We start from the raw sequence: 12,670 nt of genomic DNA on the forward strand, positions 1-12,670 counted from the left end.
AACGTGTGTGTGTGTGTTTGTTTGTTTGTTTGTTTAGCATATTTATTTTTTTTATACAGTCCCTGGTATTACGTGTGCGTGTTATATTTTTTTAATGCTTCTATTAACAACTGTTTCATTATGTCAAAAAACAGTATACATCTCACTGTACTTAACTAACACTATGACTGACTGTTCTTAATTAAGGTTAACTACGGTATTTTCTAATCTTGTTGAGACCAATTTGGAAGCTAACTTTACGAACATGCCATGTGTATAGACAGTGAAGACGTTCTCTCTCATGTGTGCTAGGCAACAGAAGTGAAACGCTCATGTTCATTTTGTGTTCACACTATTAAAATGCAGTGTTTGTGAAACAAGCATGAGTTATATTTGGAGTCTTGAACGCAGTTGTTACGAGGCTGTTTCTATGCAATACATTTTGCTACTTTCTAGTGGTGAGTAGACCAAATTCAAATATTTTCTTTATCCTTTACGTTAACATAGTTGTGTTAATGAACAGTCTTGTATGTGTTCAAACGGTTATTTTGTATTTTGGCTGTCCAGAGTCGTTCCCATTTTAAACATCACTAATTCCGAAATATATATATTTAAATTCGCCTCACAAACGCACAATATTTTAATGTTGATGGGCGCCACGTCGTAGATATTAAACACCCGTACAAATGAAATCAGCTGATATTTGTGGGTTCAAACATTTAATACTTGCGTACTGACAGCATCTTACAGTGTGAAGAAATACAGCAACTTCATTTCGACCCCTTCCGTGGAAAATTTCTGGCGACGCCCATGATTAATTTCTGTGTGTGTTTTCTTAATTTTTTAAATATAATTTCATTAAGCTAACTAGAGATGCATACCCAATTGTTAACGGCAAGGGCAGGGCAGTTGATAGATTTATTATCCCGGCATTCGCTTGGTGGGACTGAGGGCGGACATTGGCTCATTTTCTCTTCAACTCATCTTTTCTGTTTTCATTCTATTTTATTTAACTTCTGCATTGGTTGCAACAGCAAAGGCTCCGTCCCATCAATATCTGATTGACAGTCCATACTTCTCCAGAATTGTAAGACCCATTATTTCTGAATCGGAACACCTGCGAAATGAATGCTTTCACACGTTCTTTTCTATTCCCATTACCTACTTGTACACCAAACTTAGTGCAATTATCTCTGAATGACATCGCGCCCTTCCCTCGTCAGTGCATTGTAAACAGCATCTTCTGAATACTGGGTGAATTTGTCTACCTTTTACTTTCAGATCTTCTATTTTTCTTCCTTTTTCACTTGTTTTTATTTACTTACTTGAGATGAGTATATCTAAGCGAAAAAAGAACTTCAGACACTTTTGGATATTGATATTTATAATTGTAATAATAGCAATAGGACTTACTGCTTGACTTTCGAGACACAGTCAAGTTGATTTTTTTCCTTTACATTGGCTTTTTTTTTTTTTTTTTTTGGCTTATTTACCTTGATTTGAGACTTCGTTGACTTGATGTTCATCCTATTTTCCACTGAAAAGCATCTGTAATTCAACAAGGAAATAATTATATATGATAATTAAATTGAAATTCATCCTAATATGACCCATGACAAACACTTTACCATTTTATATCGTAAAGGTCAGACCCACCGGCACAGTAACAGAGCAGTGCTTGAGCAATTGATCGTAGCAATTCAAACTCCTATTTGTGATAATTTCATAGTCTTGTTTTATTACAAGGTAACTTTTTAGGCAGTGGAGAGGAGGGCGTGAATCATGGGTCAGAGTTGGACGACGGGTTTTGGTGGGTGGTGGGTTGGAGTGTCAGAGTGGATCATGGGTCACGATGGGTGGTGGATCAAGTTTTCATGGACCCACGCCATCTCTGCACGGGAGACCCGGGTTCCATTCCTGGCGGGAGCTGCATATGGTTCTGACCCCACGTTAAGATGTAAGTACGGAGCGTCATTTCAAATTTTGCTTGGGGGGGCAAGACCCCTTCATACAAGCAAAATTTCGCGGTTTTCACTGACTTTCTACTATTCTATTGATAAAATCTATATAGATCTCAAACTCAGGGGGGCAATTGCCCCCTGCCCCCCCTAAACGACGCCCCTGATATAAGTCCACGTCTTATATAATTTCCCTTCTGCAAGAGACGCTAAATCAAATGTACCATATGAAACGAGGTCTGCTTGTCTTTTATCTAGAAAAGATCTAAACATCTCCGGTTGTTCTGCATCCAATCCCCTGCAAATACCAAACACATAAGAATACTATTTCGTACAATCACTTGTTACATAACTAATGTGTTTCATAATAATTTCCAATTTAACAGAATAAAATATTAAGTACTTTTATTTTTTTGTCGTTTCAGGTTGTATGACCAATATTCCTTCCAGATGATACCAGTGATGGGTCAACTGATAGCTGGAGACTGGAAATCATACCAATATCTAGTGGAGAGCATCAGGAACTTTCCTAATCAGGTTCGTTCAAAATAGACTTCCCTAATGGATTTCGGTGGAAGTGCTTGCAACTCCAGTCCTACGTTAAACGGATTATATGTTTGAAAACTCAAGTCATAGCTATTTCTTCCATAGTGCAGATAAGCAATGTATAGAAATGAAAAAAAAGTAGGCTTTTTTTCGCACGGAGGATTTAAAAAACGGATTTTTTCGGATAAAACGCAAATTCTCTTTTTTTTCTTTTTACTGTACTTTTTAAGACTTTCTTATTTAAGTACTACTTTTATTTCCTTGTAATTTATTCTCCATCTAAGAAAGTGAGTTCACAACATTCAATACTTGTGAACTCTATATTCAGTCCGGGGTTAGCTGTCTTGATTGGCTTTCAAACTGACATTGCAGTCGTTGCCATCAAATGTACGTTATACGAACTTCCTTGTGGCTAAGTAGTTAACGTACGTACCTTTTGCTTGGAAAGTCCTGGTTCGATTTCTGGCGGAGCTCATGTAGTTCGGATCAGAGTTGGCGTGGGTCAATTAAAACTTGACCCACGACCCACTGACACACCACCCACCGTGACCCACGACCCACTGGCTCACCACCCACCGTGACCCACCATCACCCACCACCCACCGTGACCCACCACCTACCATGAACTACTCTCATCCACTGTGACCTACTCTGACTCACCAAAATCCATCGTCATCAAACTCTGAGCACGATCCATGGCCTCTTCTGTACTGCCTAAGGAGTTTACACTTGTAATAAAACAAGACTGTGAAATTGTCACTAATGGGAGTTTGAATTTCCAGCCAATCGCTCAAGCACCACTCTCTTACAATAACGGTGGATCTGATCTTTACGATATAAAACAGTAAAGTTTTTGTCAGTAAGGAAATTGAAACAGGTCGAGGTGGGGGGAAATAGTGTGTGCCTAAAATATACTTGTACTAAGAGAGTATTCTTGCAAGTGTTAATTTCTGAACGCATTCCAAAAGATACTTCTATTCGCAGGAAAATATCCCTGTACAATATGGAAAAGGTTATGGTTTCTCAGTTCACAATATTTTTCTCACAAAAGACTTGAAAAATCAGTTTTTCATAGTGTATAAAGGTTCTCGGGTACCCTATGTGAGAGCATCTCCATAAAGTATGCTCATAATTGTAATTTGTGTAATCACTAAAACACCACGTTAAATTTAAGTTACAAATATGCATAATTGCAATTATTACGAATATTTATTCAAAGTAGTTTACCTAACGCAAAGAAGAGACTTACTAAAAATAGGTACAAAGTTGAATAACACAAATAAACCATTAGTAATACAAGTATACATTTTCCGTAACTCGTAATTTTCCACCTTAAAACAAATCTGAAATCGGATTTATTTCCTGTTGGTAACTTTTTCGTGGTAAATCGTCCGCAGCGGAATGATGTCCATCCTTCAGCCAAGAAATAACTAGCACGTCTGTTTCGAGCTTGTCTAACAGTGGGCCATTAACATTGATGAACAACAAGTTAGACGATGTTTGAGCACTTAGTCTATTTCTAATATCAGTCACCTGTAAATTCATAAGGGGAAATCCCCGTTCGCACTCTGTCGTGGAAATTGATAATACTTCTACCCGATTTCTGCAACTCGACAATCTGCTTGTTAGACTTAAGTCTGATAACGATTTTTCTTAGTCAGTTTTGAAATACTCAGCAAGAAGTATTATATCTCTATCACCATACAACATCTTTTCCATATCGACCATGTCAGTTGGTAATGTCGACTCATAGAAAACAAAAAAGTTCATCTACCACGCCTTCGATAGGGAATCTTTTGAATGAATTATCAATTAAAGCCTGATAAAGTGATGATTTCTTATTTGTTTATAAATTTAATTTTTGTAATTACACATGAAGGTTTGGTGCCATTACCAAGTTACCTACCCCGTCTAGAAAGCGAAATGGAACGAGGTTCCTGTAAAGTGTTCAGAGGTGAATGGGAATTTCCCTCCTTCTTCCCCTTCAATTACCATACTGCTGTTTGCCATGTGCCAAATTACGATGAATTTCAATTAAATTATCATAGTATAATTATTTCCTTGTTGAATTATCGATACTTTTCAGTGGAAAATAGGATGAAATTTGAAAGTTCCAAATCAAGATAAGTAGACCAACGTAAAGGGGGAAAAAGTGTAAACTTTTCCATATAATTATGCGTACAATCCAAACTTAAAATTTCCGTGTAATTAAGCGTACAGTACAAATTTTATGCGTATTTTTCTCACAACTTTATAAGTTGATTGCTCTGTGCTGTAAGCCCTCCATATAATAAACATAAGCTTCAGCAATTATTATAGTAGAAAGCAATGGATATATGAAACCAGGCACTGTATTTTTTGTTTCTGATTTTTTTCTTAAATAACATCGATCATTTTTACAAACCAATTCACTACCAATTTTCCATATATAGAAAGTGCCCTCCCCCCCCTTAAAGGAGAATTTAAAAAAATTCTAGGACACATTCTGTTTATTTTCAATAAAGAGTTAATGCACTGAATTTCAGCTTCGTAAGTTTAACGGCTTGCGAGAGACTTTTTTTTTTCTAAAAAATTCGGATCCTCACTACCTCCTTAGGATATTATGCATTATAATGAAAGCAATATAACATCCCAGTTTGGATTAAGGCCTAACTATATACCAAAAGTAATTTCATTTGGCTTCGCAATTTGACCGTGATGATCAGGCATACATAGTTACATTCAATTTTTTATACAATAATTTATATATTACAGTGATTCAAAAACTTATTTTTTCCAGTAGTTAGCTCCTCTAAGAACACACAGGTCTCGAAAGCCAAGTAGTAGTGTAGTCCTATTGCTATTATTACTATTAAAAATATCAATATCCAAAAGTGCCTGAAGTTCATTTTAAACTTGGTTAGATATTCTCACCTCAGGTAAGTAAACAGAAACAAATGGAAAAGGAAGGGAAATGAAGGTCTTGAAAGTAGAGATGCAAAAAAGCCGGCTTTTTTGAATCGATGGTTTTTTTCACATAAAAAGCCGGCTTTTTTGGGAAAAAAACGAGAATTTTGGAAATTTTGGCTTTTTTCAACCTCATGATTTTTCTATCTAAATAGCTTTCTTATAGTATATTCTATAGTTAGATAAGAATTCCATGACCTGAATGTCATATTTCGCTCTGAAATTCACCATCAAGAAGGATGGAGCACATGTTTTACGAATTAAAGCTAACATGAAGAATGTAGAATTTGAGGGTAATTTTAGAGGCTATTTAACTTTATTTTAACTTTTGAGTTATCGACATCTTTTTTCTTCTCTAGTTTGTCATCCGTGTTTCATTTCTAAGAGCTTTTAGTACTCTAGCTTCTAGCGCAAAAGTTAAACTTGCCCGTTTTTCTATTTATCCGTCAAAGCGTACGTTTTTCAATATATCCGTCAAACCGTACTTCCACATTTCTGTTATACTGTAGCTGTGAAGTGATTTAGCATTAATTTTCCGGACACAACCTTGAATACCAATTTATACAAATAATCAGTAGCGGATTTAGAAAAGTACTTTAGGAGGGTTTTTTCTGATTGTTTCGTTTCCTAAAAAGTCCTAATTTTATTTGGGAAGTGCTTGAAGTTTATGAGTACAGGCATAACTAATATTTCGCTTCGTTTATATGTTTAGCAATAATCTTCCGGATACAACTTTAAAAATCATTTTATACTGAGAATCAGTGGCGGATTTAGAAAAGTATTTTGGGAAGGGTTTCTTACTAATGTTTAGTTTTTTTTTTTAAACATTCGTAATTTTTATTTGACGGGAGCTTAAAGTTTATGAGTAAAGGCATAAATAATAGATATTTCGTTTGTTGCAGACATTCCGTAACTTTGGGGAACGGGCTTCAGTCCGAAAGACCGCCCCCCTAACCTTCGCAAAACCGTCACTGCTGGTAATTAGTAATAATAACGATTTAAAAACAATAAAAAAGGAAGTCGCCCAACTCACAGTACACGCATTATTTCTACATTCACAGATGGAATGAAGAAAAGCTTTGTCAGAATGGTCGAATGCTGGTTGAATTCCGGACTTCCCGATAGAAGCGCAAAAGCCAACCACTCAGTCATGTTTGCTGTGCAGTTGTATTTAGCTTAATTTAAATATATTCCATAGTATTTTTTGGGTGGGTGGGGGGAGTTCCGTAATGATATGTTGAATCCCTCTTGTTAAAAATTCAGAAAACTTGAGGATTGGGTAAACTGTGATGGTGGTTCTATAAAACTTAACTGTAGAATTTCAAGAATATACAGAACCAAAAGCTCTAGATGTTCAGCCTTTAAGTGTATCATATAAATCTAAGTATTTCTCTTATGTTTTATTTTAATTTTATTTTGTTTCAAAAAGAGGGTATGGAATATTTTGAAGTAAAAATACTACATACTATTTTGCTAGTTATTTGTGTATTCTTTAAAAAGAAGTGTTTACTTTTAGGGTTGGCTGGTTAAAACCACCTTTTTTTTTTAATAACTGGTTTAAACCACAAAAATAAAAAGAATGAAAAATGCGAATCGTGTGAACTTCATGGTGACGTTTCCAGATATCAAACCACCTGCAATAGTTTTATTTCCCTCTCACCTTTTAATCAAGGTGTCCCATGTTCAATTCTCGGTCGAACCACAATCCTTCTTTCATGCGTAACCCAAGTAGCGGTTCGGATGTCAGTTTAAGCGAAAGTCTTCTCCTTGATAACCTCGGTATTTCGTAAGGATGTTAAGCCTAAATATATGAAACAAACCAAATTGTATATTTCTGCATGCCTAAATGCGTGTTGTTTTATAAAGAAGCCAATATCGCTTAAATATATTGATAGAAATTGGCAAAATTTATCGATTGCCTACGTAGCTTCCAACATTAGCTTGGATTGGACTTTCAATGATATCTACGTACCGGTACTAAATTTGTAATTTAATACCTCAGTTTTAGCGTACTGATTATGGTACGTTGACCTTTAAATTTTACATGCAAAGCAATAACAGGATTTCCCCGTTATTGTCTTACATTTCAAGTAATGACAGGATTTTCCCAATGGCTAGGGCGGGAGATTCTCAACTTAAGAAATTTACTGACCGCACTTCTTTAAGCTTATGGGGGTTCTTCCGGCATAACCCCGCTGTTGCATAATAACATCAAGGCGAAAAAAACTTATTTCTGTGAATATGTAATATAAATACATAAAGCAAAAAATCAAAGTCAAAAAAGCCTGGTTTAAACCAAAAAAGCCTGGTTTAAAACATCCCCCAAAAAACGGGTTTTCGGCATTTTCAAAAACAACCACGGTTCTTGCCAACTCTGCTTACTTTTGTATATAGGAGGTTAAAAAATTCTTATTATATACATTGGTTAATCCTGTGGAATTCATAATGTAAATATGTTGAAGAAAAATTGTTTGAAATATTTTTTCGAAATTCATAGTTTATTTTCGATGTTTTATATTATTATCAGCATCAACCACTAATTAAATGATTTTTTGTGTTATAGAGAAGCGATACAAAGTCTGTTTTATCAATTTAAAGCAGTATTTTGAAAAAAGCCCAAAATTTCCCAAGCAAAAAAGCAAAGCAGAAAAAACCGAGTTTTTTTCCAAAAAAGCCGGTTTTTTTCCGAGCCCTTGCATCTCTACTTGAAAGTAAAACGAAGACAAATTTACCAGTCTGCAGAAGATACTGTCTACAATGCAGTGAGCAGAGTGGATCGGTAGATCATACTGAGTCGGTGGGTTGCAGTGGGTTACGATGGGTGGTGGGTCACAGTGGGTGGTGGGTTGTGGGTCACACTGGGTCATAGTGGGTGGTGGGTCACGGTGGGTGGTGGGTCACATGCTGTTGACCCAAGACCCACTGACCCACTCAGAAAACTTGACCCATTGACCCACTCCATCTCTGGTTCGGATCCCACGTTCAGCCCTAAGGTCTACGTCTTATATAGGTTTATTGCTAAAAGGGACGCTAAACTCAAAATCAAATGTACGTTATGCAAACAAATGTTGTTCTGGTTGCATAACTATTTACCTTATCAAGTACGTAGAAGTTACATAAATCTTGGGTCACCTAATATCTTGCATACTACGCGTTGCCTTATTATTTTTTTTCTACCAACAGTATGATATTAGTCCTACTGTAAGATTGGGTGTATAGAACCGTTAGAACTTTTCCACTTCCACTTCCTAATAACATTTTATTTTTGAAACAGCATCTCAAAATAGTAATATTATTTCTTGGTTTCGAAAAAGTGAAAAAAAAATCAAATGAAAATTTTAATTTCTATAAAATGTAACAAACAGTATACTATTAACAATGAGGGGGCGCGGTGGCTCAGTGGTAGAGCGTCCACCTCCGGTGCTTGGGGTCCCTGGTTCAATCCCAGCTCGCGCCGTGTGAACTTTGTGGTGGACAAACACCGTGCTCGTGGGTTTTCTCGGGGTTCTCCCGTTTCCTCCCACTTTCTTCATTCCACTCATATCTCATCAGCACCGTCTCCTTTAGCCCAACCGGCATAACAATGGGACGTAAAACTTAAAGATTTAAAGATATATTAACAATGATGCACATTTGATGTATAAATCTTTATCAATCTAATGGAAACACCTCCAGTAGGAAACACGACAGCTGTGTGGGTTGGCAACTGCCAGTTGGCGATCATAGCGCTGGGCTGTTGGGAAGTGATGTGTTAGGACAAACTCTGTACTACATGAAGAGCAGCAGTGAGTGTGCAGTGAACTGAGCACACAATGATAGTGTAAATTAGGAGACCGCTCTGATTTTCGAAGAGAGCAAGATGTTAGCGCTCGGTTATGTGGTGTGGTGCAAGCCTGACGAAGGTAGCTAGTGTGTTGCATTGGGTGTGTCGCCAGGTACAATGTCCAAGGTCCACAAAACCATATGGAAGAGGAGGAATAGTAGTCTGAAAAAAACTCTCAGTGCCAGATCTCGTCGAACATTAAAGCGAATTATCTTTGAGGACTGTTGTATGACTGCGCCCCAAATGACAGAGGAATTAAAATAGCATCTCCCTCGGCTTGCGTCAAATATTACAGTCCTCCGCAACCTACACAATGGGCATATGGGGTCGGGTTTCACGGGGAAAGAGGTGGTGAGGAATCGTAACACTTTAGCTGACGCCAAGTGTGAACATGGACCACCGATGATTGGAAACGTGTGTTATAGTCGGCTGTCATTGTTCACCTTATTTAAAAGCACAGGCCATGTTTAGTATGGTGGAAGTTCAAAGATGCATATACCCCACAATGTTTTCGCCCAACCGTGAAACATGGTGGCTCTGTGGTGCTCTGCTCCCAACTATGAAACATGGCAACGTCTCTGTGGTACTCTGCTCCCAACTGTGGAACTTGGCGGCGGCTCTATGATGCTGCTCCCATCCGTGAGACATGGCGGCGGATCTATGGTGCTGCTTCCAACTTTGAAATACGGCGGCGGCTCTATGGTGCTCTGCTCCCAACCGTGAAACATGGCGGCGGCTCTATGATGCTGCTCCCATCCGTGAGACATGGCGGCGCCCGGCGGCTCTATAGTGCTCTGCTCCCAACCGTGAAATATGGCGACGCTCTGTGGTACTCTACTCCCAACCGTGAAACTTGCTGGCAGCTCTATGATGCTGCTCCCATCCGTGAGACATGGCGGCGGATATGTGGTGCTGCTTCCAACTGTTGCAATACGGCAGCGGCTCGAAGGGTGCTCTGCCCCAAACCGTGAAACATGATGGCGGTTCAATGATGCTGCTCCCATCCGTGAAACATGACGACGGCTCTATGATTCTGCTTCCAACCGTAAAACATGGCGATGGCTCTATGATGTTGCTGTAAGCCGCAATATTCCGATTTTCAGTGGGTCCTGTCCTTATGTTTACTGGTCGCATCATTGCCCCAATGATAATTTCGGGACTTCAGAGACCATGTGGATCGTTCAATGACACGCATTCCAGGATGATACTGCACCTATTCATACAACTGGAACTTTTGCGGCGTGGTTTGAGGAACTTCGAGACAGTCTTGGGAAGTAACGTAACGCAAGTAACGCGTTACTTGTAACGCATTACTTTTTAAGTAACGTTTCCTAGTAACGCGTTACATTTTTTCCAAAGTAACTTTAACGGTAACGCGTTACAAATTTTTAAGTAACGTACCTAGTTTGCGTTACTTTTTCGCGTTACATTTCGGATGAGTAACTACAATATATGTATTTTTTTTTCGGAAACAAATATTTCTTTCCTTTAAGTGAATTTCTCAGAATGGAACAATGGAGCATGAAATGTCAGTGACCGACAATTCCTGCACTGTTCGCCTTTTCCCGTTCCGCCTTATGACCTCTAGCAATGAAATTAGCATGTAAAACCTGTTATCACTTTTCATCTTAATGCAAGGCGGAACGGGAAATCTCGATGTGCATTTTCCCGTTTCGCCTTATGAACTTTATGTTGGTAGGCTTGTAAATACATTCATAAATACAATTTGATTTGTTTATTTATATAACAAAATATAGTGCCACTTACTGGTTTTGGAAAGATGAGGACAGCCTCAGGGAAATCACGTGTACTGATTGCAAGCACCTGGAAGATTTTGTCTTAGATTTTGACAGCTCCAAATCAATACATTCAGTGAGTGAACTACGAGTGCAATGGTACTGGTAGTCTATTTTACTTTGAATGGTGTTGTTTTTATAAAGATGGGGAACGAAAATATTTTATCGTTCGAATATTTGAAAGAATACTTTTTCTTAAAAGCTGAAGATGATGGTGAACAGCAGTGGCGTATTTAATGGTGGGACTTCCGGGCTTAATTCCCCCCCCCCCCCGAAATCTTACTTACTATAGTAAAGTATATAAAATATCTTGCAGAATTTTCAGATTTTCAGGCAAAGCCCCACCGAAACAAAATCGGCCACTGCTGAACAGAATTTAAAAGTAAAGTGGTGCCCCGGCGGGAAATATTTATCAACAAGTAGGGTGCCATAATGAACGACATTCAGTAAGGGTTTAATATGAATAAACGGTGTTCTGATGAGCAGGCCTACTTTATTGATGTAAAGTTGATGGTATGTAATATTAGGGTTCTTTAGATCTGTTTGCATATTCTAAAGTCCCGTTGATTATAGAGTTTGGAACAACTAGCTTTAAAAAGCATGTATCGATTTTAGAGTTATTGGCAATTTTGATTCACCCCCAGTTCATGTATTCTCATTTCATCAGTTGTAGTGTAATGTTTCTCTATACTCTGTATTTTTAATTTTACATAACAACATTGTTATTATTATATAATTAGTTTACCAAAAGAATAAAAAGCAAGCATTGTTTCTAACGCATATTGATGGGCAAGAGTTGAGCTAAAACTCGACTCAGATTCAAGTCGAGTTTTGAGTTGAGTCAAAGGTAATATTGTCGAGTCTAGTTCGAGCCGACTCACTGTTTTTGGCGTCTAGTTTCGAGTCGAGTTGAGTTTGATAAATGGTTCACTCGTTTTAACTCGTTTTGAAATCATGGCCTGATTACACTGGAAAGCGAAAGCCATGAGAAATGTAAGCTAAGCAGTAATATGGAATACTTTTAGTGTTTCTCACGAGAGGGGACACTACTCGCATCTCGTCTCGTCTCGATAGCGAGACTACAAGAGATTTTTTATAACAAACTTAGCTCGGCTCTGCTTAACTAAGCCAATGGCTCGCTTGGGGTGAACCATCGGCTCGAGCTGGCTTGGTTGGAACAAGTCATCTGCTCGGTCCGACTCAACTGAGCGAAGGGCTCTAGCGGACTCGGTTGGGTGAGTTGTTGGCTCAGCTCACTTTTCGGTTTGAGTCGATAATGAATGAGCTGTGAGCCGAGCTCGAGTCGTTGACAATTCTAAACGCGGGCCGAGCAGTTTTGAAGATATTTGGCCAGTGCCCTATAACTTTTAACAGTGTTTGGCTCGAGCCCGAATACTCAACCTAGACCCTCAACCCAAATTCAGAAGCTCATGAACAATATCCTTGTCTACTAGACTTCACGACTACCGAGATTGGCAATCAACTTGTTTTTTAGTATTCAAATACAAACCGGCTATCTTTCATTTTTATATACAGTGTTGTTATAATAATAATAATAATAATAATAATAATAATAGCGGTAGTAATAGCAGTACGGAAAACTGAAGTCATAAGATTTTTTA

General features: G+C 38.1%; 1 protein-coding gene across 1 annotated transcript in view; it reads left to right on the forward strand.

Annotated features, from left to right (window-relative positions):
- Window positions 1-12,670, forward strand: part of Coq5 (ubiquinone biosynthesis protein COQ3, mitochondrial) — a 383,113-nt gene that overhangs the window by 339,276 nt on the left and 31,167 nt on the right. The window contains exon 5 of the mRNA XM_081768185.1: window positions 2,363-2,474. Coding sequence (XP_081624311.1) covers window positions 2,363-2,474 — 112 coding nt within the window. The remainder of the gene's footprint in view (window positions 1-2,362; window positions 2,475-12,670) is intronic.

The sequence above is a fragment of the Thermobia domestica genome, chromosome 8 (assembly GCF_964235325.1).
Source record: "Thermobia domestica chromosome 8, izTheDome1.hap1.1, whole genome shotgun sequence".
Lineage (NCBI taxonomy): Eukaryota > Metazoa > Arthropoda > Insecta > Zygentoma > Lepismatidae > Thermobia > Thermobia domestica.